This window comes from Cherax quadricarinatus, chromosome 32 (genome assembly GCF_038502225.1).
Source record: "Cherax quadricarinatus isolate ZL_2023a chromosome 32, ASM3850222v1, whole genome shotgun sequence".
NCBI classification, from domain to species: domain Eukaryota; kingdom Metazoa; phylum Arthropoda; class Malacostraca; order Decapoda; family Parastacidae; genus Cherax; species Cherax quadricarinatus.
The window spans coordinates 27,525,080-27,552,070 of record NC_091323.1 but is presented as its reverse complement, the minus strand read 5'-3'; the positions used below and the strand labels follow the sequence as shown (position 1 = coordinate 27,552,070).

Sequence of the window (26,991 nt, the reverse complement as noted above, 5' to 3'; positions counted from 1 at the left end):
AACAAATGATATCCAATTCCCTAGATCAAGAGCAAGAGCCTCTCACCAGTGTCAAGGAACCTCCTTTGAGGCTCGCTTGCTTATGAAAATTTCGCTTGTGTTTGGAAGCAAAAAATCGACCAATCGACTGCTCGTATTTAAAAAAACTCACACGTGGATGTGTACTCGCAAGTAGAGATTCCCCTGTATTTCAAATTATGCAAAAGCATATTTTTAATATTATAAGAACTGTTAAAGATATAGTGGGCTTTGAGCATTTGTGGCTTTGGTATTTGTGAAACTTAACTAAATACTGTATTTTATTTGGAATACCTTGTGAATATACTTGGGTATTTGCAAGTATTTACTTTGCATGTATGGAACAGATGCACCAAGCCTCATAACAAAGTAAAATAGCATAAGAAAAACAGCATAGTCAGTTAGTAGTTAATTATTTTAGAAAATTTAAAGAATACTCTGCTAATTCCTATTTTGTTAATTCTTATGTTTCTTAACCACTTTTTTTTAATAAAAAGAGGTCTTATTTTTCTTTCATTATTTTGTATTATGGTAATTTTTCTTTCTTTCCAGAATTACCCACCTGTGGATGTACAGGTGTTACTGAGCAAAGCTACTGAACTTGTAGAGAATCCTGGTGAGAATTGTTGTGATACCACTAACACAGAAGAATCAAGTTGACCCTTGGAACAAAGTGGCAGAGACAAGTAACATTGGTAGTTAGGCCTGGGAGGTGGGTTGTTGTTACAACTTTTTTATACTTTGTACAATACTGTTTTGTAGCAAAAGTGCACCATGTTAGCTTGTGCAGTTGCCAATATTGTGGCTTCAAGTAGTATGGCATAAATAATAGGAAGATGCCAAAGTTAATTATTGTATATAGGCTGGCATACATCAGGTCTTACTGGCATACCTTATTTATGTTAACAGATGTTTAAACTTATTTCCATTAATATAATAAAAGAACATAAAAATAATAATAAATACACTTCTCTGTTATTATGTTAACAGAAATCGGTTTGAATGTGTTTTCAAATAAGTAATATACTTTTGTAGGGACGGATGTGTATGCCACCCTCTTCACTGGGTAGGTACTGGGTCACATGGCTTAAATGGTATATAATGAACTAACATCTATGCATGAGAAATATGCAGAAATTTTTTTCCAGCTGGTGGAGTGTCTTGACTATTTATTAATTAGTTACATTGTTTACCTAAAAATAGTTTAATTAACCTTATTACTTATTCAGGTAAATGTAACCAATATTTTTAATTGTTATGTTTACATATTTAAATATGCTGTGACATTGGTGTTGTGACTTATATATATAATATACATGTAGATGTGTTTTATAACAATGTTGATAAAGTAATTAATAGCAGTATGTTATTAAAAGAACAAAAATGTGTTCTTATTTTGAAGATCTACATTTTACACCAAATTTAATCTAACATACTCTTATGATTCAGGCTTCATATATAAGCACTTAATTTCTTTACATATCAAATATATATTTTATTCCTGTGAGTGTACCCAAAGGGACGAACATTCAAATGCTATATTATGGTACCATTAATATCTGTTTGATTTATGTTTTTTTTTTTTAACACATTGGCCGTTTGTTAAATAGGTAACGAGAATTCCTTAAAATCATTTTTATATGTAGCAGTTCGAAGATGGCTTTTTGTGGTTGCTATATCTTTCAAAGCAGATTCTCATTAACTCCTGTGCACTAGTGAAACTACATAGCAAATAGTGATTTTCCGTTAAGAATTTTTTGTTAACCATCTTCAGGATTCTAGTATTTTATTGTACAATATTTTATTGGTTTTCTTCGTTTAATTTTTGTAATAACAGTTATACAGAAATATTTAGCATTATTTATTTATATTACAAATCATAAAATAAAACAGTATTCACAATAGGGAGTTGACCCATTCAATGGCTGTCATGTTGACCTGTGTCACTGAGGCCATGGTCCCTCACGTAGTTCTATGTCATGAGCTCAACTCACTCAGATAAGACGAGTGGTAAATTTTGACCTAGATATGTGAGAATGGGTCTGTGTGGTGAGTGTGCCTAGTATAAAGAAAATCCTGCCCTCCCCACAATGCATGATGGGAAGAAAAAAAAACTGACTGTGTGTACAGTTTAAAATAGCGATATTGACGTGTATTTTCGAATGTTTTTTGTAGTTTTACTGGCTGTTTTTTGGTGTCATTTAACAGAATGGAAGACATATTAGTGAAATAGAAATGATTTTTATATGATACAGGATGGAAAGTAGCTCAAAATAGCAGAAATATTAAATTTTTGCTGATATTCCAGAGGACATGAAAGGCCTCTCTACAACCTCCAGTTTGTTTTACGGGTTTTTAATAGGTCTGATTCAGTTACTGGGACACTAAACCATGATCAAACTTTCCTGGTTATATTTTATCTAAGAAATTTTTGTGCGAATAAAATTTTAAAATGGAAAACAAGTGTAATATAGGAGAGACCTGGGGATGTGACTGATTAACAGAGGAAATGTTTTTGTGGCAGGAATGTCTACATTGTATATTATGGACTCTTATTTTTAAATTGGTATTTTAATTTTGTGAAATTGGCCAAGTTACTGAATGCTGATCATTTTATCAGGTAGTTGAAATAATTGAATGGGTGGTTTCTTGTGCTCAATAGAATGGAAGACATACTAGTGAAACTGCTAAGAATTTAGTTGACTGAAACTATGGAATTGGCTTAAAATCGGACTCAAAGTTGGCAAAATTGCTGGTGTGTAAATTATGCTGAGACCACTAACTTCACACCTGTGTAATTCCATAAGGGTTCCATCAGATTTCTGACTTTTGGTGTCCTAACCTTGAGAAAACCATTCTCTACCATTTTTTTTTTTTTTTTTTTTTTAACATTGAGAGGAAGTTTCATTTTAGGGGCCTGGACAGTGAAAGGGTTAAGGTATTGCATTTTTAAGGAGAGAATTTTTGTGTAATGGAGATTGGATAAATGACCATGGGTTGTAATATTTAGCTAGTACTTAAGCAATAATATATTTGTTATTTACTAAGAGTGGAGATGTAAATTTGACATCACTTTTGTAGGCAGATGCTTTAGCACAAATGTGTTTTACTTAATATTTCTTACCAGTATTTTGACCACTGAAAGGTGGTATATAGTATGTGGATAGTGGATTAATAATGTTATTTAGGTACTGTATGTATTCAGGGAAGAGAGAATGCTTACAGGACTTCAAGAACATATGTTATATATAATTCAACTGTTTTATCAATAATATTTTGGAGAAATGTACTGTTGGTTTTATTTTTAGTAAGCTATATGGGAAAAAGGGTTACTAGTCCATTGCTTCTGGCATTTTAGTTGACATTTATAGCACACATGGCTTATGGAGGAAAGATTCTTATTCTGCTTCCCCATGGATATGAAAGGAAAATAATAAGAAGAGGAACTATTAAGAAAATATCAAAGAAAACTTAGTTTAGTGTGTATACATAAACACGTAATATTTTGTGAAGGGATTCAGGGAAGACTGGTTAGCTGAACTTGAATCCTGGAGGTGCGAAGTACAAAGCCTGCACTTTAAAGGAGGGATTTGGCATATTTACTGTTTGGAGTGACATCTGAACTGTCTTATCTGTGCGCCTCTGCAATGAGAGTGATTGTGTGGATGATGGTGAAAGTGTTTCTTTCTATTTTGGGTCACCCTGCCTCAGTGAGAGATGGCTGATGTGTTGAAGAAAAAAAAATTTATTATTGTTGCTGTTTTCCTCTGAAAGTAACTGAGATAAAAGTTCAGGTTATTTTCATATAGTCGGACTTGAGTCCTGGAAATGGGAAGTACAATGCCTGCACTTTAAAGGAGGGGTTTGGGATATTGGCAGTTTGGAGGGATGTGTTGTGTATCTCTATACGTATATGCTTCTGAACTGTTATATTCTGAGCACCTCTGCAAAAGCAGTGATGATGTGTGAGTGTGGTGAAAGTGTTGAATGATGATGAAAGTATTTTCTTTTTGGGGATTTTCTTTCTTTTTTTGGGTCACCCTGCCTCGGTGGGAGACGACCGACTTTTTTAAAAAAAAAAAAAAAAAAAAAAAAACTTGTATTTCATGTGATTAAAAATGTATGTGCATATTACTGCATCTTTGTGTGGGGATTCTGTATAGAAGAATAAAGTTTGGGCATCAGATACTTAATTTACATTGAAGCAGACATATTCAAACATTGAGTGCACCAGTTGTCCCATGCAACAACTGCAGGGATGATTTACAGTGTATGTACCATATTGATTTTATCTTCAGATTACTAAAAATTTAATCCTTATGATGCAAAGGGAAGAAAGGAGACAGGATATGAAAACATGTCAGTTGCTGATTCAGTGGATCCCCACTTACTGACCTAGATAAGGACCCTAGGAATGGCTTATTAAGTGAAAAATACATTAAGACAATAGCATTTTTCCTAGAAGCTGGGGACTGGGATGATAATATACTTTATCTATTTCCCATTAATTTTTTTTCAATAATCAAATTTTAAAAAAAATATGCATGGTACTAGAGCTGTGTGTGTTGTTTAGTAGAAACACAGTGTGTTATATGCCTGTTTGATGAGTGCCTAATACAAAAAATGGGAAATTATATAAATAGCAAGAGAGTATCACATTGGGTTTTTCTTATTTTTTGGTTCAAGGGTTGTGATAGACCTAGGCCACCTATTGGGTTTAAGGGTTGCTTCACCTTAATAGTCGACAGCTGAAACCCTTCAATGCACTTACTTGGTGGGGAAATAGATGTAGCAGGAGTTTGATTGCTACCCCACTGAATCAGCTGGTCCTGTATAGTGGAGTGGTAGATAGGCATCCTTTTGGCCCAGTGGCTGCCACTTAGTCTACTGTTAATAACTTGCATATATCAGCCCTTGGGAAGTACTGATGATTCATGTATGTGTCTGCCTCCATTTCTCTGCAGTCTCTTATCTTTGCTGTGGATATCTGCTCTCTCTTCCTTGAGCATTTTCAGTTGCATTTGCATGCTACTTTTGCAGACAATAGGTGGTAAATGCTTTTTTTTTTTTTTTTTTACTTGCTGTATAGTCCTTGTGGCTTAGTGCTTCTTTTTGATTATAATAATAATAATTTTTTTTACTTGGCAGAGTTGTACACATATCTTGCAGCTTTCATCCACATTGCTTCTTTTCCCACTTTTTCCTGTGTATATTTCTGAATCTGTGTATCACATACTCTGGAGTTTGATTCATTGCATTCCATCATCCTTTGCATTCAATGCTGGTTGTGTTACCTCTTTAGCAAGCATAATTGCCTTTATCTGGGTCACTGGGCATTCTGGTGCTCAAGGCAGTGTGCTGTCAGACTGTACACCTTCCATCATTGAGGACTAATCAATCTCTGAGAAGGATCTGCCCTTTTCAGACTATTTTTCAGTTTTGTCTAGAAGCATATGGGATTGGTAGCAGTGTCGTTTATCTTTGTCATGTGTAGGTAATGATTTTTGGCCATACAAGATTATTATATAACTATCACATGGAAAAGCACCTGATGCTTCTCTGTGAAACTTGTTAGGTCTTGATGACAGTTAAAAAAAAACTTTTGATTGTTATACTTTATTTATCAAGTAGCATGTAGAATTCATTTGCAGTCTTTCTTTTTAGTTCCTGGTCACCCTCGTTCTGCCTCCTCTCCTTTCAGAAAGCCCTGCCTTCAACACAGACAGTGACTTTTTTGACAGTAATTGACCTGTTGAATCACCCCTGACATGTTAGCTCTGGTTCACTCTTTACACTTCCTTTAGCCAATTGCCCTTGCTCCACCCATTTTTAATTAATTCTCTACCAGCTTACAGGTTGAATTTGCTGCTCTGTGGTACCACTAATAATAATACATAGTTTTTGAAGCTTAACTGCTTGAAAATTTGTTTGTGATGATTGTTTAGATAAATGAATTGTTTAACATAGAAGGTACAGTAATAAGCTGGTATCAATTATTAATATTGATATTACTGTACTGTATTGTTAATGTAAATATCAGTACAGAGTAAGTATTAACTTTATTATTAGTGTTTAGCATTTTCATCAATAATTTTATTACTGGTAAATATTTTTCATGTTGTATCTATTGTGTATTTCGTAGACCAAAATATTTATGTGAAGAGTTTCAGTGAACTATTTCATTCCATGAGCATAATTAGTATAGTTAATTTATAATTACATATGTATATTGAAATACAATGAATTTTGTAAAGCAATGTTGTCACAGTGTAATTGTAAAGTTTATGAATAGAACTTTGACCTGTGTGTGTATTGTCATCTCAAAATCTTCACAAAATTTTTTAAGCTTGTATATTCCAGACATTACAGTACAAATACATATTTGTGTTTGCAAGAGGGAGGGGGAGGGAAAAGAGTGAGCTCCAGCTCCTGATCTCACCACGTAACTTTCAGCCAGCTGATGTGATTGAGCCCCGTCATATCCATTTTTTAATTTTTGTATGGTGTCTGCTTCCACTGTGTCATTTCTCTGCTCATTGCACTTCTTTACTATTATGTTGAAGAACTGTTTCTTGATATACTGCACCTGTGGCTCATTAGGGTGTGTTTGGAGTTACCGCTTTGTCAGTATTTCTGTCATTGACTATTTATGAACATTCACATGAAGATTTTACGCTTAACTATTTACTTCTGCAAATCCCCAGGCCCTGATGAACTGTTAGCAAGGGTTTTAAAGGAATGAAAAGAGGAACTTAGCACACCTTGGGCAAATCTTTTCAATATATCACTACAAACTGGCATAGTGCCAGACAAATGGAAAATGGCAAATGTAATACTTATTTACAAGGCAGGCCTCTTCAAGGGAGGCTTCTTGGCATTGTGAAGAGGCTCTTCGTCTGAGGAATTAGACCTTTTGGTCTCCTTCCTCAGACCAAACCTAATTACCTCCCAATCCCCCTTTCCTTATCCCGTCCTTCCCATCCCCCCTTCCTGCCTTTCCTCCTCCCCATCCCTCTCTATTCCCTTCCTGATTTCAGCCTTTGGGATTCTTCCCACAGGCACTTTAGTTCCTTGGTAGGGAGAAGGGTACCAGGGTCCATCGCATTCCGTTGAGGTCCTTGGCAGTGGTGTAGTTTGCTGTGGAATCTGGATCACCTGGGCACGTCCCGATCCCTCTCCAGTCTCCCGGGGGGGGTGGGCGTCTTTGGGTGTCTTTCGGGTGACAGGTGTATCTCTGGAGGGTACCTTTAGGATTCTGGGGGGTGGTGGCCAAAGGAAGGATATGCTTAGTGGCAGGTGTCCGGCTGCCCTCTCTTTTGTCCACTGAGGTGGCTCGGCAGATGTGAGGTTGCTATCCTGGATTGCTGGATTACTGGCATGAAGGGTAAGGTATGGTACGGGTTCCATGTTGCATCTGCGCTACTTGCGGTGCTGAGGTCCTCTTGGGCGCAGAGGGAGATTTATGGCCCTTTCATTCCTCCTAGGAGTTATTCCTCTGTATTCCCTCCCCCTTTTTTTTATTCTTTTTTTTTTACTTTCCCTTTTTTTCTAAAAAACAAAAAGAAAGGAGTGACTTAACCATGGAGTTCCCAGTCCGTGAACCTGCTCCCGTCAGGCCCCTTCCAGATACTGCACCCTGTTCTGACCCTGCCTTGTTATTTGACCACTCTTCAGACATTTCTAATGCCCCTGTACCTCCTGCTGGTGCCAATTCAACACCTGCTCCAGTTACTGGGGTTTCGACTGACTCCTTCGATATGTCTGACCTCCACTCTTCTTTGACTTTGCTTCTGGCTTCTCCCTCTATGGTGCGGCAATTTTTGGATCGCCCACCCGTCCCATGTCAGGCCAACTCCGGTCCCACACCTAAATGCAGCAAGACCATTACCTGATGATATGTCTTCACTTCCTTGTCATTCTCCTCAGAAAAGACCGGCACGTCACGCACTCCCTTTACACACTATGTTTCAAAATACAGGTCTCCCTCCACATTCGCGAGGGTTAGGGGATCAAGAACCTTGCAAATGTTGAAAAATCGTGACTATTTGATGCACAAATATATTGTAGGAAAATATAATAATAGCATTTACTTAGCCTATCAATACTGCTTCCTTAACCTATTAACCCTTTGAGGGTTGACAGGCCCTCTCTGAAACTCGTTCTCAGGGTTGGCCAAATTTAAAAAAAAAATTATTTTCTCTCATGAAAAGATAGAGAATCTTTTCCCGATAATAATGACACCAAAAGTTTGAAATTTGATTGAAAACTTACGGAATTATGCTCTCGCGAAGTTAGCGGTCTCAGCGATGTTTATGCATCGGCCATTTTGCCCACTTTGAGCCCCATTTTTGGCCAATTCCACTGTACTAGTCGACAAAACACATGAATATTTCGCTAGAACTCCATTTTTTCTATCGAATGAGTGCAAGAAACCATCCATTTATCAATTTCAACTATCCAGAACAGTGGTCAGAATTTAGCAGTTTTGCCAATTTCACAAATTTCAAAAGATGCCAATTTCCGAATAGGGTCCAGAATAAACAAGAAAGACATTCCTGGCACTAAAATGACATTTCCTCTGTTCATTAGTCATGTCTCAAGGCCCCTCTTACATTCTTTTGCTTTCCACTTTGAATTTTTATTCTCACAAAAAATAGAAGATTTACTGTTATGCAGACTACTGCATTAGTGTAAAAAATGGTATAAATAATATTGGGGCATTTGCGAAAGAATATTAGACTCGCCAATTGACATGTATTGGACGCTTGGCATGATTTGTGTACTTTTGAACTTTGGTAAAAATCGAACATTTCTGCTACTTTGAGCTCAATTTCAAGGTACTTTTCATTGTAAAACCAGTCAAAATCATCTCAATTTCTGTAATATGTCTTCCATTCTATAAAATGAGACCAAGAAAACTAGAATACAACAATAAATACCATACGAAAATACAGTGCAAAGTCGCTGTTTAATTCCAAAAAAATGGTAAAAGTTTTTTTTCTCATTATGCACTGTGTGCTGCAGGATTTTTTTTTATACTGTGCACACTGACCACATAGACCCATTCTTTCATATGTTCGCCTACCAGCTTTCTCCCACTAGATTTGAGGGCGCTATAATTTAGGCGTACTGGTACGTCAAAAACCCTGGGTCGTAAGCCGTACTAGTACGGCCGAAACCCTCAAAGGGTTAAACCATGCACAATCATGAAACACATGACATCATAAAATATTGTACTGTTGCCAGCCCTTTGGTAAAGAAGGTGAGAAAGACTATAGAATTCAAGAGAGAATTGTTGCAGAGTACTGAAGTGGAGGAGGAAAAGAGAGGGGAGAAAGTGCCTTTTTCACTGATTCAGGGATTCTGCGATATGTATGATACTAAAGAAGGACGAGTCGATAAAGGCTATAGGGCCAGCCAGCGAGAAAGTTTAGCATTAACGGTGTAGAAAGTAAATTAAATGATTAATCTATAGAAAAAGGACAGCACGAACCTATCTCCTCCAATGTTGTTGGAGTTATATAGGGCAACTGACAACACTGCCGTTTCTAGTCTCTAATGCCTCCACCACCACTATGTATGGCTTATGTCTCAGTGGCCCTTATACACCCAACAACACCAACACAACAACAATCGTGACATACTTAATTACGTATTTTATTCATTCTAGAGTATTTGTCATGTTTCTGTGTTATTGATATTGTTTATTATGTCATAATAGATGAATTGTGATCGATAAATAAGCTGTAGAATTGATATTAGTGTCATATTGAAGGACTGTCTTGTCCTATCTCCAAACAAACTCTGTCACTGCCACAATTCCTAACATATGTAATGACATATTTTAAATATGATTGGGTGGCTGGGAATTTGCGAATGTTTGAAGCCTGCGAAAGTGGAAAACGCAAATGTTGAGGGAGACCTGTACACAATGGACTAAGTTTTTTACTCTATGACCGACTTCCTCTACTGCCTATCTTTCTGACCATAGTATTGGCAAGGCGCTCCTACACCATGCTGGTAGAGATATATCCTTTCATGCTCTCGAGCACCAGTGTCGAGGTTGGGAGACTACTCTCTCCCATCTTCGCATTGGCCATACTCGTCTTACTCATGGATATCTCATGGAGAGGCGCCCTGCTCTCTGTGAGAATTGTCAGGCTCCATTATCAGTCAGCCACATTCTGTTGGACTGCCCACTTCATCAACGAGCACACAGAATTTACCTCCATCGTCGTCTTCGCTCCGCTCCTCTCTCTTTACCTTCCCTTCTCGCTGATGGACCCACCTTTCATCTGGACTCTCTCATTGACTTTTTGACAACAACCCTTTCTACCTCAGTCTCTTGCTACCCTCTACCCCCGCACTATTCCCTGCCCCGCTGTTTTCTGTAACCTACTGATCATCCCTCCCCCTTCTGCTGCCCAATACCCTCGCTTCCTTCCCTACCCTGCAGCGCTGTATAGCCCTCGGGGCTTAGCGCTTCTTTTTTATTATAATAATAATAATGCTCTCGAGCGGTACATGCATCATCACTGACCAGAATGCTAACCAAGCTCACAATCTTGCTCTCCTTACAACTATCGATACTATTCCAGTAACTGTTGAAAAGCATCATTCCCTCAATTCTTGTAGTGGCACTGTCATTCTGCCTCATACCATTGTCCAACAGAATTTCCAGACATAGCAATGACATTCTGGAACAGCTAGAACTCCAAGATCTCCCAATCCTCAAAGTAGACACTTATGTCCTCCCTGCTTGCAGGTGGAGACAATACCCATGCAGTGTAGCTCACTTAACTTTCGACTCCTCCCCTCCATGTTTTAAATACGGTTCTCCCACCCATTTTGATCCTCATACTCATTCTCTCTCTTGCATCGAACCCTTTGTCTGCTCTTCTTCCACTGTACTAGATGTCACCTGGTCTATCCTCCCGGACTTGCATGACAGCGATCATTTTCCAATCATTCTTACTTCTTCATATTCATCACCTCCTCGTAGCCCATGCTGGCAATTTGACCAAGCAAACTGGGGCCTTGACTCGCATCTAACTGCTTTTAATGAGGTTCCTTCTTCGTCCTCCATTGATGGACTTTTACACCTCTTCTTGACCTCAGTTTTAGCCACAGCTTCACATTCTATACTCCAAACCTCGATCACGCATTCTCAGAAGTGTGCGCCTTGGTGGTCTCCTGCTTGTGCTCAGGCAGTACGTTTGAAATGCACTGCATGGGGAAGGTACCGGTACAATAGAACCACAGAGAGAGACTTTGATTTTAAGCAGAAACGAGCAGTCACTCACCGTGTCATCCGTGACACTAAATGCACTTGCTGGCGAGATTGTTTAAACCATCACCTCTGCTTCCTCTATGGGTGCAGTCTGGAAAAAAGTACGGAAACCGAGTGGTAAATGCTCTCCCGAACCAGCTCCTGTTCTTCGGATTGCCGGTGTTGATATCGCAAACCCTCACGACGTTGCCGCCGAAATTGGTAATCATCTTGTCCATATCTCTCAGGGGCTTCATCTATGCCCCTCGTTTCAGTCCTCAAAGTCTGCCAGAGAATTAGAGCCCTTAAACTTTTCTTCTATCAGAGAAGAATCTTATAATGCACCTTTTACACTTCTGGAACTGGAGGCAACACACTCAACTTGCCGATCTTCAGTAGCTGGGCCTGACGGCATTCATATTCGTATGCTACAGCATTTACCTCAGTCAGCCCTTGCTGTTCTCTTAGGACTCTTTAATATTATTTGGTCGCAAGGAGTTCTTCCCCAGCTGTGGAAATCTGCCATTGTTCTTCCTTTCCGCAAACCGGGTACTACGGGACATGATGCCTCCCACTATCATCTCATTGCTCTTACTAGTGCTGTTTGCAAGGTGATGGAATGTCTGGTAAATAGACATTTGATGTGGTATATAGACACACACAATAGTCTCTGCACTAGTCAATATAGCTTTCGTAAGGGCCGTTCTACAATTGACCCCTTACTACGCTTGGATACGTATGTTTGTAATGCCTTTGCCAATAACTACTCGGTTATTGCCATATTTTTTGACCTTGAGAAGGCATATGACACAACTTGGAGGTATAATATTTTGGCCCAAGCCCACTTCTTAAGCCTCCAAGGCAATCTACCATTCTTCCTTGAGAACTTCTTAACTGAAAGACATTTCTGTGTTCGGGCTAATAATGTGCTTTCTCAGACTTTGTCCAAGCTGAAGGTGTCCCCCAGGGATGTGTTCTGAGCACAACACTTTTTCTCCTTGCTATAAATGATTTGGCTTCTAGAAATTCCTCCATCCAATATTTGGTCATTACTCTATGTTGATGAATTCACTATAGCTTGTGCAGGCACTGACTGTCACCTCATTGCAGTTTCTCTCCAGCATGTGGTCAACCGTGTTTCCAATTGGGCCACCACTCATGGGTTTAAATTTTTTAGTACTAAAACTCGCCCAATTACTTTCACTAGATGTTCTGTCATTTCTGATCATTCATTGTACCTATATGGCTTGTGTATCTCAGAATATGATATAGTCAGGTTTCTTGGCCTTCTGTTTGTAGGTTATCCTGGAAACCTCACATTACCTCTCTGAAGGCAACTTGTCATAGCTGTCTGAACCTCCTTAAAATCCTCGCTCATCTTTCATAGGGGGCTGATCGTAGAACTCTCCTTTGACTACATTCAGCCCTAATTTTATCAAAGCTCGCTTATGGCGACCAGATGTATTCAGCGGCCTCTCCTGCAACTCTCTCTAACCTTAATCCCATCTATCACCAGAGATTATGTTTATACCTTGGTGCTTTTCGCTCGTCACCGGTTGAGAGCCTCAATGCAGAGGCGAATATTCCATCCTTATCCGATCCCCGTGATGCTCACTGCCTTCGCTATTATGTTCACTCTCATGACCTCTGCAACCCTTCCATATATAGGATAGTCACTGATGTTAGTAGATGTTCTTTATTTGTTCATCACCCCTGTTTACTCCATTTCTCTTTGCCTACATTCGCTTTTGTCTTCTCTTCAGTTACCACCTTTCTATGTTCATGTAGCATCTCACTTTTCCCTGCCCCCTTGGGAAGTTCTGACGGTTCGTGTCTTTTTTCCCACTGCCATGTGCAAAAGCCTAACTGACTACGGTGGCTTCACGCTCTCTTTTTCTTAACCACTTCTGATCTTATTCCCATGCCATTGCAGTGTACACCAATTGTTCCAAGTCTTCTGATGGCGTCGGATTTGCAGCAGTGTTTCTGGACAGCGTCGTGCGAGGGCATTTATTATCCTCGGCTAGCATTTTTATGGCTGAATTGTATGCCATTCTCGTAGTCCGTATTGCATCTATGCCTGTGTCACCATTTGTGGTTGTTTCAGTCTCCCTTAGTGCTTACTTGCTATATGTAAATTTGATACACCTCATCCCCCGAGGTGTTTCAAATTGGTTATGCCGTATCTCTAGCAAGCACAAAGATATTGTTTTTTTGTTGGATCCTCGATCATGTTCACATACAGAGCAATGAACAGGCAGACACTGCTGCGCGATCAGCAGTGTTCCATTCACAGAAGTGTTCCATTCACAGACTATTTTGCTGTAATTGCTATCCACCTTGCACCTGTTGGCAGCAACATTGGTCTGATCTGCTCCATAACAGACTACTTACTATTAAACTGAGTATAGGTTTCTGGCCATCTTGTCATCAGTGTCGAGGTTGGGAGACTACTCTCTCCCATCTTCGCATTGGGCACACTCGTCTTACTCAAGGGTATCTCATGGAGAGGTGCCCTGTTCCACTCTGTGAGAATTGTCAGGTTCTAGTTTCTATTAACCACATTATGTTGGACTGCCCACTCTGTCAACGAGCACGCAGAATTTACCTCCAATGTCATCACTGCTCTACTGTCCTTACTTTACCTTCCCTTCTTGCTGATGGACCCTCCTTTAACCCAGACTCTCTCACTGACTTTTTGACAGCAACTAATTTACTGTACAAATTCTGATGATGATGCCTCTAGTACTCCTCACAGCCCTTTCTACCTCAATCTCTTGCTACCCTATACCCCTGCACTATCCACTGCCCTGCTGCACTCCATGACCTAATAATCATCCCTCTCCCTCTTGCTACTCAATATCCATACATCCTTCCCTGCCTGGCAGTGCTGTATGACTCTTGTAGGTTTAGTGCTGCTTTTGGATTATAATAATAATGTTCACAATTTACAGACACAACATAGATGAGGAAATAAATAGCGACATAAGCAAATTTGCTGATGACGCCAATATAGGCTGTACAATTCATTCTAATGAGGACATTAGAGCACTCCAGGTTGATTTGAATAGACTGATGCAGTGGTTGGAGAAGTGGCAGATGCAGTTTAATATAGACAAATGCAAAGTTATGAATGTAGGACAGGAAAATAACCATGCCACATATAAACTAAATAATGTAGATCTTAATTTTACTGATTGCGAGAAGGATTTAGGAGTTCTGGTTAGCAGTAATCTGAAACCAAGACAACAGTGCATAAGTGTTCGCAATAAAGCTAACAGAATCCTTGGCTTTATATCAAGAAGTATAAATAATAGAAGTCCTCAGGTTGTTCTTCAACTCTATATATCTTTGATTAGGCCTCATTTAGATCATGCTGCTCAGTTCTGGTCACCGTATTACAGAATGGATGTAAATGCACTGGAAAACGTACAAAGGAGGATGACCAAGTTGATCCCATGTATCAGAAATCTTCCCTATGAGGATAGACTGAGGGCCCTGAATCTGCACTCTATAGAAAGATGTAGGATTAGGGGGGATATGATTGAGGTGTATAAATGGAAAACCAGGAATAAATAAAGGAGATGTAAATAGCATTCTGAAACTAGCCTAGACAGGACTTGCAACAATGGCTCTAAGTTGGAAAAATTCAGATTCAGGAAGGATTTAGGAAAGCACTGGTTTGGTAATAGAGTTGTGGATGAGTGGAACAAACTCCCGAGTACCGTTATATATGCGAAGATGTTGTGTAGTTTTAAAAATAGGTTAGATAAATACATGAGTGGGTGCGTGTGGGTGTGAGTTGGACCTGACTAGCTTGTGCTACTAGGTCATGCCATGCTCCTTCCTTAAGTGAATGTGACCTGCCTTGACTAGGATAGGGCATTGGCTTAAGCCAGTAGGAGAATTGGACCTGCCTCTTATGTGCTAGTAGGCCTGCTGCAGTGTTCCTTCTTTCTTGTGTTTTTATCTAAAGAGTTATTGAACCAAGGTTTAATATAATCTAGTTCACACAGGTTGTGCTTTGGGGTCTCAGCCTAACTCTCCAAATTCAATTTAGGAAATAGTTGACATTCAACATATTTACTGTTATATATTAAGAGTGCATTACTAGCACTAGCAGGGATGAGTTTCAAACTTGTGAGCACCATGTTTTAAAGGGTTATCTTGCCTCATTTGAGCATGAGCTTCATTATTACTTGTGTGAATATACATTGCTTTACATAGAACTATTATAGTTCTACTACTCAGACTTTGAATGCTGCTGAAACTGCTCAAGGTGATGCAACCTTGGGCTAATCCAGTCAAACCTCACTAATCCATAATTATTGGGACCAAGAACTTTCTTTTAATCAAATTTTTTTTTATTCAGTATAGAAGTGACGTTAATGTTGTTGAGCATAATTCCTTTCATCTTGTAACAATTAATTGACAAATTTATCATTATTGTAATTTTACAAAATTGCATTTGCCATAAAGTGCTCTATATATTCATTCAGAAGTGTAGAATAACACTGTTGGCACTCATTACTGTACTGTGTTATTTATGCAGAAATTAGAAACTTGGCAGATTTATTGGATGTAAATAAATATTTTAAAATCATGCTTTATATATCCATATATTAATTAGAAATAGCAAGTACATTAAGTATGTTAGGTTACATTTCTTACTTTCATGTGTACAAAGAATATAAACCAAATTAAACATAATTTTATCAGTTACAATACAGTAGTGGCAGTTGGCACTTTTGCACGAAAGCAGATTTAAATAAATTAAGCTTCGAAATCAAACTTTATTTTGGTTTTCATCATCATTACAAATGTTTTACATAGAGTATAAACAATTTCTATTATTGCATTTTACATATAAGCAGTATAAATACAGTACAGTGGTACCTTGACTTACGAGTGCCCCAACTTATGAGTTTTCCAAGTTATGAGCTGTCGCTTGGTCGATTTTTTGCTTTGAGTTGCAAGAAAAAATCCAAGTCACGAGCGAGCTTCACATATGCCACCACTAATTGGTGCAGCAAACGCCACAACATCTGCCCAGCATCCCAGCGTTTTGTGCAGTTATTTTGCCAAATTTCTTTTTTCTAACCATGGGTTCTAAGAAAGTAAGTGCAAAGGACAGTGCTGAGAAGAAGAGGAGGATGATGTCCATTGAATTAAAGCATGAAATCATAGACAAAAACAAGAAAATCGCTTTTGTCTCGGTGTTTTCCTTATGAAACTAGTAATTTAGTGCAGTTAGCCTCACCAATACTGTTTTCTCTTATAATAAGGCCTCAGAAGGGTAAGAATGGGAAGATATGGTCAGAGCGATAATTATTTTCACCTCGGGAGTAGCTGCCACCACTCGTCACATAATGACATATTTTATTCATTTTAGAGTATATATCATATTTTTATGTTATTTATAATGTTTATTGTGTCATATTAGATAAATTGTGACAGATAAATAAGCCGTAGAGTTGATATTAGCGATTTTTTTTTTTCAATAAGTTGGCCATTTCCCACCGAGGCAGGGTGACCTAAAAAGAAAGAAAATCCTTAAAAAGAAAATACACTCATCATCATTCAACACTTTCAACTTCCTCATACATAATCATTGTTTTGCAGAGGCACCCAGATACAACAGTTTAGAAGCATATATAATGATATATAACATATCCCTCCAGACTGCCAATATCCCAAACCCTTCCTTTAAAGTGTTGGCATTGTACTTCCCATTTCCAGTACTCAAGTCCGGCTATATAAAAATAACCGGTTTCCCTGAATCCCTTCACTAAATATTACCCTGCTGACAATCCAACAGCTCGTTACATGCTCACACACGTTTGCTGGAAGTCCAAACCCCTCACCCACAAAACCTCCTATACCCCCATCCTCCAACTTTTTCGAGGAAGACCCCTACTCTGCGTTCCTTCCCTTGCAGATTTATACACTCTCCATGTCATTCTACTTTGATCCATTCTCTCTAAATGACCAAACCACCTTAGCAACCCCTCTTCAGACCTCTAACTAATATTATAAACCCCACACCTTCTAATTTCCGCACTCCGAATTTTCTGCATAATATTTACACCACACATTGCCCTTAGACAGGACATCTCCTCTGCCTCCAGTCACCTCCTCGCTGCAGCATTTACAACCCAAGCTTCACACCCATATAAGAGTGTTGGTACCACTTTACTTTCATGCATTCCCTTCTTTGCCTCCATAGATTACGTTTTCTGTCTCCACATATACCTCAATGCACCACTCACCTTTTTTCCTTCATCAATTCTATGGTTAACCTCATCCTTCATAAACCCATCCGCTGACACGTCAACTCCCAAATATCTAAAAATATTCAATTCCATACTCCCTCTCTCCAATGTGATGTCCAATTTTTCTTTATCTAAATCATTTGATACCCTCATCACTTTACTCTTATCTATCCTCTCTTTTAATTTTCTACCTTTACACACCCTCCCAAATGCGTCCACTAACCTTTGCAACTTTTCTTTAGAATCACCCATAAGCAGAGTATCATCAGCAAAAAGTAACTGCATCAACTCCCATTTTGTGTTTGATTCTCCATTATTTAATCCCACCCCTCTCCCCTCACCCTGACATTTACTTCCTTTACAACTCCATCTATAAATATATTAAACAACCATGGTGACATTACACATCCCTGTCTAAGGCCTACTTTTACTGGGAAGTAATCTTCTCTTCTACACACCCTAACCTGAGCCTCACTATCCTCATAAAAAAACTCTACATTTAGTAACTTACTACTTATTCCATATACTTGCAACATCTGCCACATTGCTCCCCTATCCACTCTGTTATATGCCTTTTCTAAATCCATAAATGCAATGAAAACTTCCCTACCTCTATCTAAATACTGTTCACGTATATGCTTCAGTGTAAACACTTGATCTACACATTAACTACCCACTCTAAAACCTCCTTGCTCATCTGCAGTCCTACTCTCTGTCTTTCCTCTAATTCTTTCAATAAAAACCCTACCTTACACTTTTCCTGGTATAATCAGTAAACTTATTCCCATAAAATTTTTACAATCTCTTTTGTTCCCTTAAAAGGATTTTGGTGGTCACTCCTCCATCCTGGCCAGTACGTCTCTGATGTATGTATTGAAGTATTTTCTCCTGCCTCCCGAGAGCCAGGAATTCCACTGGAACTGGATTAATGGCATTTCAATTAATTTCAGTGAGGAAAATTGATTTGATGTAAGAGCAAATTGAGTTACGAGCTCAGTCACGGGACGAAAACTCGTAAGTCAAGGTACCACTGTATTTTTTTTATTAACTCATCGGTCATTTCCCACCGAGGCAGGGTGACCTGAAAAAGATGAAACACTTTCATCATCATTCATATAAATACAATAGTTACTAAAAATGACAGGTTTTTGCATGTCAATGTGACACACATTTATGATTGTTTTTATTTAGCTATACTCATTCATGATTCTGCACTATGTTACAAATGCTCCTTCAACTTTTTTTTTTTAACCTTCAGAAGAGAACAAATGTTCTAGTATGCAACTACAAGCCCTGTGCTACCAGATATAAGTTACCCATTTTTTTTTAATTTGTTGCTTTATTATATATATTAGCCTAATATAATCAAACCAAAAATATTAAACATTAGATTTTGGTTTGCTATAAGACCAGGTAGAAATGGATGAATAGTAATTTGATCTAATTTTTACTTTCTAATTTGAAAACATTTCTTTCTTTCAACACACTGAAACATGTTGATGCTAAATGGTTTGGGGAAAAGAGCAAAAGGCTTTTATTTATGAATGCTTGTAGATTTTTTTAAACCCCCTAAATGTGCACAATTATAAAGCTAATAGCAAACTTTATATCCCTTTCACAGGATTCATATTGTAGTAAGTTACTATGTTTGAATCCTCTCTGCTCTACCAAAATAAGTGTCATCAGATGACAAATGTTGCCTTTGCCATCATTATCTATTACAGTACAAACAAATTTGTGTTTGGAAAAGAATTTACATCATATAATTGTGAAATTTTACTGATTGTGTAAGATGCAACAGTAATTTAAACCGAAATATATTTTACTTTATTCTAATTACAGTACTTGATTTTCAACAATTTCTGCATTTTATGTTCATATAATACATATATTCATATATAACATCTGTCTGTTATCCTTATCACAGTGACCAGCATGCAGAAGAGTTGTAGAATAACACTTCTGATTAGACATTACTGCATAATTAGTGAAATACGTGGGAAATAGATAAGGCATTTACTTCTCCTCTTGTTGTAAACAAACATGGGGCTACTGCTGAGATGGTGACTTGAAGTAGCATTAAAGAATGAGTGAAGGTACTCGGATTCACTGAGGATTTATGTTTATTTAGCAATGAGCAGGAGCCAGTGGAATCTTTTGTCAAATGAGGAGCATTCATGTTTGTAGAATGTGGTTATATGAGGTGTGACTGTATTACTGTACAAAAATCTCTCAAGCTGCAAATTTGTTACTGGTACATTACCCTTCGAGAGTACTGTATGTACAGTGGAACCTCGGTTTTTGTTTGCCCTGGTTTTTGTCGAGTTCAGTTTTCGACGACTTTTTTTGTCAAAATTTTGTCGCAATTTTCATTCATCACCTCGGTTTTCATCGAGTTGACAGTGGTCTGCTGTACTGAACGTGTCCACCCGCGCCCACACAGAGCATCCCACACGTTCTGAGTCAGTCTGGCTTTGTTTCTCGTCGGTAGAGGGTGGTAGTGATGGTGGTAGGGGGTGGTAGAGGGTGGTAGTGAGGGTGGTAGAAGATGGTAGTGATGGTGGTAGAGGGTAGTAGTGATGGTGGTAGAGGGTGGTATTGGTTATGATGGTGGTAGAGGGTGGTATTGGTTGTGATGGTGGTAGAGGGTGGTATTGGTTGTGATGGTGGTAGAGGGTGGTAGTGGTTCTGATTGTTACACAAATAACCCGCACATAAAAGAGAGAAGCTTACGACGACGTTTCAGTCTGACTTGGACCATTTACAAAGTCACACTAACCAGAAGTGGAGCAGGACGGCTATATATAGGCAGGAAGAGGTGGTGGTAGTAGTAGTAGTAGTAGTAGTACAAGAATGGTAGAGGGTAGCAGTGATGGTGGTAGAGATAACCTCTCCTCCCTCTCCCCTCCTTGCTGTCTTCCATACTCCAACAAGAGTCTTCAATAAAGGTAAAAGTGATGTTAAATGTTCATTTATCCATTTCATTAGTCCTTTATATGTACATGTATTTATTTCTCATTGTTTTTCTGTATGTAAACTATAGTTATTCTCTATAAAATATATTTTTTGTTAATACTTTTGGGTGTCTGGAACGGATTAATTGGATTTACATTATTTCTTATGGGATATATTGCTTTAGTTTTCTTCAAATTTGGTTTTCATCAGACTATCTGGAACGAATTAATGACGAAAACCGAGGATCCACTCTATTACAAAATTTAAAGCTTACCTTTTTTTTTTTTTTGTTAATAGAGTAGTACTATATGCCATCCATATACAGTAGACTGTCACTTAACACGGTAGTTAAGTTCCTGAAAACGCCATGTTAGAGGAACTGAAAAACTCGTGGGAAAAATAGGGCCTTGTTCCTGGGAGCCCCCAAAAAGCCAAATAACTTTTTTTTAGACCAACAGATCTAACATAAATAAAAGTGAATGTGTAATTTTAGTTCATTGTCGTGATGCATTATGTTGTTTTCACTGCTTAAGATTACAAATGCAACAGAAATGATAGTATTTATTACCTTAAATTGTGGGTGCTGGTGTTTGTGGATGATTGTGAAGAGTTATGGTGTGGCCCTGCTGGGCTGAGGTGGATGGTAGAGGTTCTAGTACTAGAGTCAATGTTTGTACTCAAGTGTGCATAAATTCTGTAATGGATTTCTGTTCTATTTTACCCTGCAGTACATTATACAACTGACGGTAAGGCATCAGCTGCTCTAGACACCATTTCAGGGTCCTCTTCAGTGAAAAAGTCTAACTTTAAATCAGTCAAGTAAGTCAGTAAGTCAGTCAGTCTAGTCAGTAAGTCAGTCAAGCCAGTAATACAGTCAGTCATCACACAAACTCATATTTACCTCATTCTTATGTTCTGACTCACAACAAGGCAGCAGCTTGAGCTGGGGAAATTTTTTCTGCGCCCATAAACGGAACCGTGTTAAGTTAATTTTACAAAGTGTTGTATAAAATTGTGCCACAAGTTTTCAATCTTGCTATGACCAAATTGTGCCAAATAAGCTCGTGTTAAATGACAGTGTACTGTATTAAGTAAGATATTACTGTTTTTTGTAATCAAGATTGCAGAAAATATCAATTAAATTGAATAATAATTGAAAGGTTCACAATAATTATTTATTGGTTATCCATGTGAGATATGTAACATTTAATTCTTATATTTTGGTAACTGATATTGCTCATTTGTAAAAAGCCTTCCATACAAACGATACATACAGTATAGTATAATCTTATCTCAACAGAGTTACCTTTGATGAATTCTGTGGTAGAGGTATTTACTCTGTACTGTTTGACAATGATTGTCATGTCACAGATTTGGATGGAGGGCATTTGTAAAAATATTAAACCTTAATCTGAGCATATAATCTTTATATGTATAAATTCTACAAGAAAAGAAATAGGTGGTAATTGAAAAATAAAGTTATACTTATGTAAGGGGATTGCATACTCCTCAGTGTGTGAAAGGTTTCCCTACCATTTGTGCAGTGCAGCATTGCTTAATGGTAAGCAATGTATGTATTCTTAAACTCTGCATTATCCTTTAAGATTTTTTTCTATTTCCTAAAACTTGCACTTTCTAATTTTTTTTTCTATTTTGCATTACAGTAATGCACCCTTTTGAACATTTTGTGTAACAACACCTATTCATACTTAGCCCAAGATTCAAATAAAATTCTTTACAACAAAAAAAAATATATTCATTCCCATGTACTGTACTTTGATTTTTTTTATTGCAACCTATAGATCATTTCACAAATGTGGTATGTACTAGACCCAGCATAAATATTTTCTAGCATTTGCTACAAATGTTGTAACAACCTTTAGCAGGTAGAGGTGGAGATTGTTAACATTAAAAATGTTAAGGGTAGATTCTATATCTACCTAAAAAGGGGAATAGATATGACCTCTTTTTGTAGGAATTTCATAGCATCTTTTTCTTGGAAATAGGAAAGAGTAAATGTCCTGTATAATGCTGGTGATGAGGGCTGTTATGATGGCTGGATACTAAGTGATTGTAATTAGATGAAACAAATGAAGTGCCAGTGGATACTTAAATCAAAATGGGATTTTGCTAATCTTTGTAGAGTACCATAAATTTTTAAGAATCTGACCTTACATATAAATAACAGTTTATACATTTGAAATTCTTTCAGTTAAAATTTTATACAGAGTTCAACTGCAAATAGTTTTTGTATTACCAGTGATTTCAAAAAGCAATAAAATGAGAGGTAATTTGTGTGATGTGATTAATTTAACAATTGAGATCTGAATCTACATTCATACTGCTCCAGCAGGTATGAAATATGGTATAGAGGGTTTGCAAATACCCTACCTGATGGTTCAGTTTGATTTGTCCATGAAAGATCTTATATTTTTTATATTACCTGCCTTAATGTGATACAGTATTTTGTAAGAAAACAGGTGAAAATGTATATATTTTTTACTATGTTGAATTTGTCATTAAAGTGGATTATAGGTACAAATATGGGCTGTTACATGATTTCAAAGCAGTGCCATTAAAAAGTAACATGATTAATTTTTCTTCAGTATATAAACTTGTCTTCTTGTAATGTAAAATAATTTTAAATTGACTTGACAAGTCCTTATATTTTCTACTACTGTATATATTGAATTTCTGACTATGCTGTAATATTGATACAAATGTGGATTGTTATATGATTTACAGAGGGTGCCATGAAAATATAATAAAATCCTTAAGTGGATAGTAAGTTACATGGTTTTATTATCCTCTGTATTTTATGCAAGAGATATTTTTTATTACTGCAAATGTTCCAGGATAACCAATATGTGTAAAGCTATGATGTAGAAAAGATAGTAGAAAGATTTTTTCAAATACAATGGCAGAGTAGTGGCATGGGATGACAGAGAAATTAGTATATCCTACATCCCATGGTAATTTAATAATTATAATTAACACTAAAGAGGAGACATCATGCAGCTATAAATGCATTTATGAGCTCTGAACTTTCCATTCTGCATGTACACAACGTTATTTAAATATTTCCTACTAACTACGATACAGGTAGGATTTGAACTCACAGCTAGTGAGTCTTAAAACTCCAGACCAGCGCGTTAGCCACTGGGCCAGCTGGTTACAATAAGATTCATTCAGCTTGGTATAAGTTCAGTGGTTTGTTTGCAATTGTGTCATTATGATTTTGTGAGGCTTGTATACTCCTGTTTGCTACTGTTACCTGGAACATACATTCATTTGGTTAAGCTCTTTTTGTACATTTTATTTATGAAAATATCTCTGGATCTTAGGTGAACTCATTTACACATCACAAAAAAAAATCCTTCTTTCTAGGTTTATTTACATTTATACTGTATAGCATATATACTGTATACAGTGCTAGTCCCATTCAAGGGGGTGATCCCTTGACACGGTGAAGGGCTCTCGATCTGAAAAATTAAGCCTCATGTCCCTTTCCTGTGTCTCCTCCGTTTGACCTCATTAGTTTGGAAGTTTAATTTTTTTGTAAAATTCGACTTCTAGGCAGAAGGAAAAACTATCATTGCCAGCCTTGAATGATAGCATTGTGGTGGTTGCATTGGTCTATCCAACTGAAATCATATTATCTTGCAATGTGTTAAATAACCCTCAGGTAACATTGGAGAGCTACTAGTATGGACTTTAATGACATTATTAAAACTTGCCTGCAGATTAAAGCATGGCAGCTGAAAATGCAAACTCCTTGTGGTTCTGGTTGCCCATCTATTATTGGTTGAATGACAACTGCATGACTAATGCTTAAGTCTTATCAGGTAGTTTTGCTAAGCCTTAATTAGTAAATTCTGGAGGTGCCATCCTGGTGATGGTTCAACACTTTGTAGGGTAAGGGATGGTTTTCAGATATGCCAGGGTGAGGGCAATAGTGGTTCATGGTGGGTACATGCATAGTTTCTTTTCATGTATCCTTGGAGCAGGGTTCATTCTCTTGAACCCCAAAATCACTTTGTGGCCTTTTGGCTAAAATCAAAGCATAGCATCTCATGAACTCAAGCGACAGTGCCACCCATAGACCCTCCTCACAGCTTGGAATCACTTTTGAGCAACAGCTTGTTGTTAGAACTTAGTACCAGTGTTCTATCTGCCTTTATCAAACCCTGCATGACCCTGACTGGAACTGGCTAGTATTGGATGCCTGGGCCCAATACATCTAATCACAATTGAGCTTTTGACCATGCTGTCTCTATTGTAGCCAGTTATGGGAAACTTCTCGTATGCCAAAGTCTTCGTCACACTAGATTTACACAAGGTCATCTTGGGTGCCTGACATAACTGAGAATTGTCTAGTTATACCGAGATCAGTTGTCCTAGTGACATTATTATATTTCAGACACCTTCAAATGCCTGTCATACTTTATCTGCTTTCCTTTATCTTTCTGGGTGGGGGGGGGGTTACATCGATTCTGTTGAAGGACTTTTAATCCGAGGAACTGGCTCCACCCTCTTTCTTGGATCAAACCTAATTACCTTTCATTCCCAAGCATTTATAACCTGTGAGCTTAGCACTTCCCCATGCATAAAATAATTTACCATGTTACACAAGTAATGATTAATGCCAAGTATCAATCTGGCAGTGCCTTTCATCTGCAGAACTGTAATGACCCTTGTGGATTGAGAGCTTAGTTATGATTGTAATAATAGTTATTGTACCTTTCATCTAAGAACACAAACGTTATAAGTTCGTGATATGATACAGACATTTAATCTACCCTTGATATACAGTAAGTATCCTGTTTGTGTACTGTATTAATTTCCAGTGTACGTAGTTCTTTGTGTTACATTCATAGGCCATTGAAAACAATTGTCTGAACAATAAATTTTATTACATAAGTTTGTAGTATCTGTATGGCATGGAACTAAAATAAATAAACATTTATACCTGTTATTCACTGCATTTGGAAAAATAATTATATGAAATACAGTAGTTGTAATGGTGTTTCATTTGACCATAAGCTACTGCTTTGTATTCATGCACATCTAGTGATGGACATACACTCAGTATCAGGACTGTCATGCATGAGACAGTAAGCACAGATGTACATACACTCACAGGTAACTGGACTGTAATTGTGATGGTGTGAAACATTAAGTACAGATTCTTGTAGGGAATACAGTGGTGCTAATATCACATGTTAATTACATACACATGATCAGTCTCATTATAATGCAAAATCAACACTATCCAAACTGACAGCATAATGAAAGAATAAATATAAGTTACTTTTGATTAATATGTTTACAGACTCGTAAGAACTGTGTTAAATTTTCATCAGAAATACAATTGCATCTACAGTAATTAAAAAAATATGAATATACATTTGTGTGTGCACTGCATTAGTAAGGTATAAAAATAAAAAGCTCTTAGTATTATAAAAAGTATCTTCAATTTTCTACCAACAGTAGTTTAGTATGTTTGGATATGCTGATTTCATATTATACAGTATATTGACTAGGAGCAGATCTTCAAAATGAACAAAACTGTGCATCTATATTCTGAAAGTCCTATGGCCATTGCACACCTGTGATTAAAAAAAAAATATGTAAGATTATATTGTGTACTGAAAATCAAAATTTTATAAACAGATAAATCACGTTTAATGGCTTCTTGTTTTCTCATATATTAAAGTCTTTTTTAAGAAGTGAGAATTATTGTGTGTTGTAGTACAGTAAGTACCTATTTAAATAATAAGTTGGAAAGCAAGCGAGCTAAATTTTCACATAAGAATTATGTAAGTTCCTGAATAATTGTGTTGATTTTGATACTTAGTATGCAAAATGGTTACATGAAAATAAGACAATGTATTAGTTAATTATGTTAGCTTTTAATCTGAAGACCCTAGAAAGTACAGTGTAACCTCGGTTTTCGTGATTCTCATTCCAGAAAGTCTGACGAAAACCGAGTTGTACGAAAGCTGAAGCAACATTTCCCATAAGAAATAATGTAAATTCAATTAATCCATTCCAGACACCCAAAAATATTAACAAAAAATACATTTTATGGAGAATAACTATAGTTTTGTATGCAGAAAACAATGAGAAATATAAATAACTAATGAAATGGATAAATGAACATTTAACATCACTTTCAACTTTATTGAAGACTTGTTGGCATATGGGGGTGGGGAGGAGGGGAGAGGGAAGAGAGGTTATTGTTTGGAAGGGGAATCCCCTTCCTTAAGGACTTCAGGTATCAAGGCCTTATCTGGGTTTACTTCCCTAAACACACTGTGTATGCTGGATTGCTTCTTGAATTTGTCGAACCAGCCTCTGCTCTCCTTAAATTCATTAATAGCAGCACTTGTTCCAGGCATTTTCTTTATGAGATCCGCATGCAACTGCCTTGCCTTTTCGCAAATATCGACTCCAAAACGCTATCTCCCGCTAACT

General features: G+C 37.4%; 1 protein-coding gene across 1 annotated transcript in view; it reads left to right on the top strand.

Moving 5' to 3' along the window:
• Nucleotides 1-23,302, top strand: part of LOC128690273 (TBC1 domain family member 13) — a 72,576-nt gene extending 49,274 nt beyond the window's left edge. Inside the window, exon 10 of the mRNA XM_053778877.2 lies at nucleotides 571-23,302. Coding sequence (XP_053634852.1) covers nucleotides 571-678 — 108 coding nt within the window. The 3' untranslated portion in view covers nucleotides 679-23,302. The remainder of the gene's footprint in view (nucleotides 1-570) is intronic.
• The last annotated feature ends 3,689 nt before the right edge of the window (nucleotides 23,303-26,991 follow it).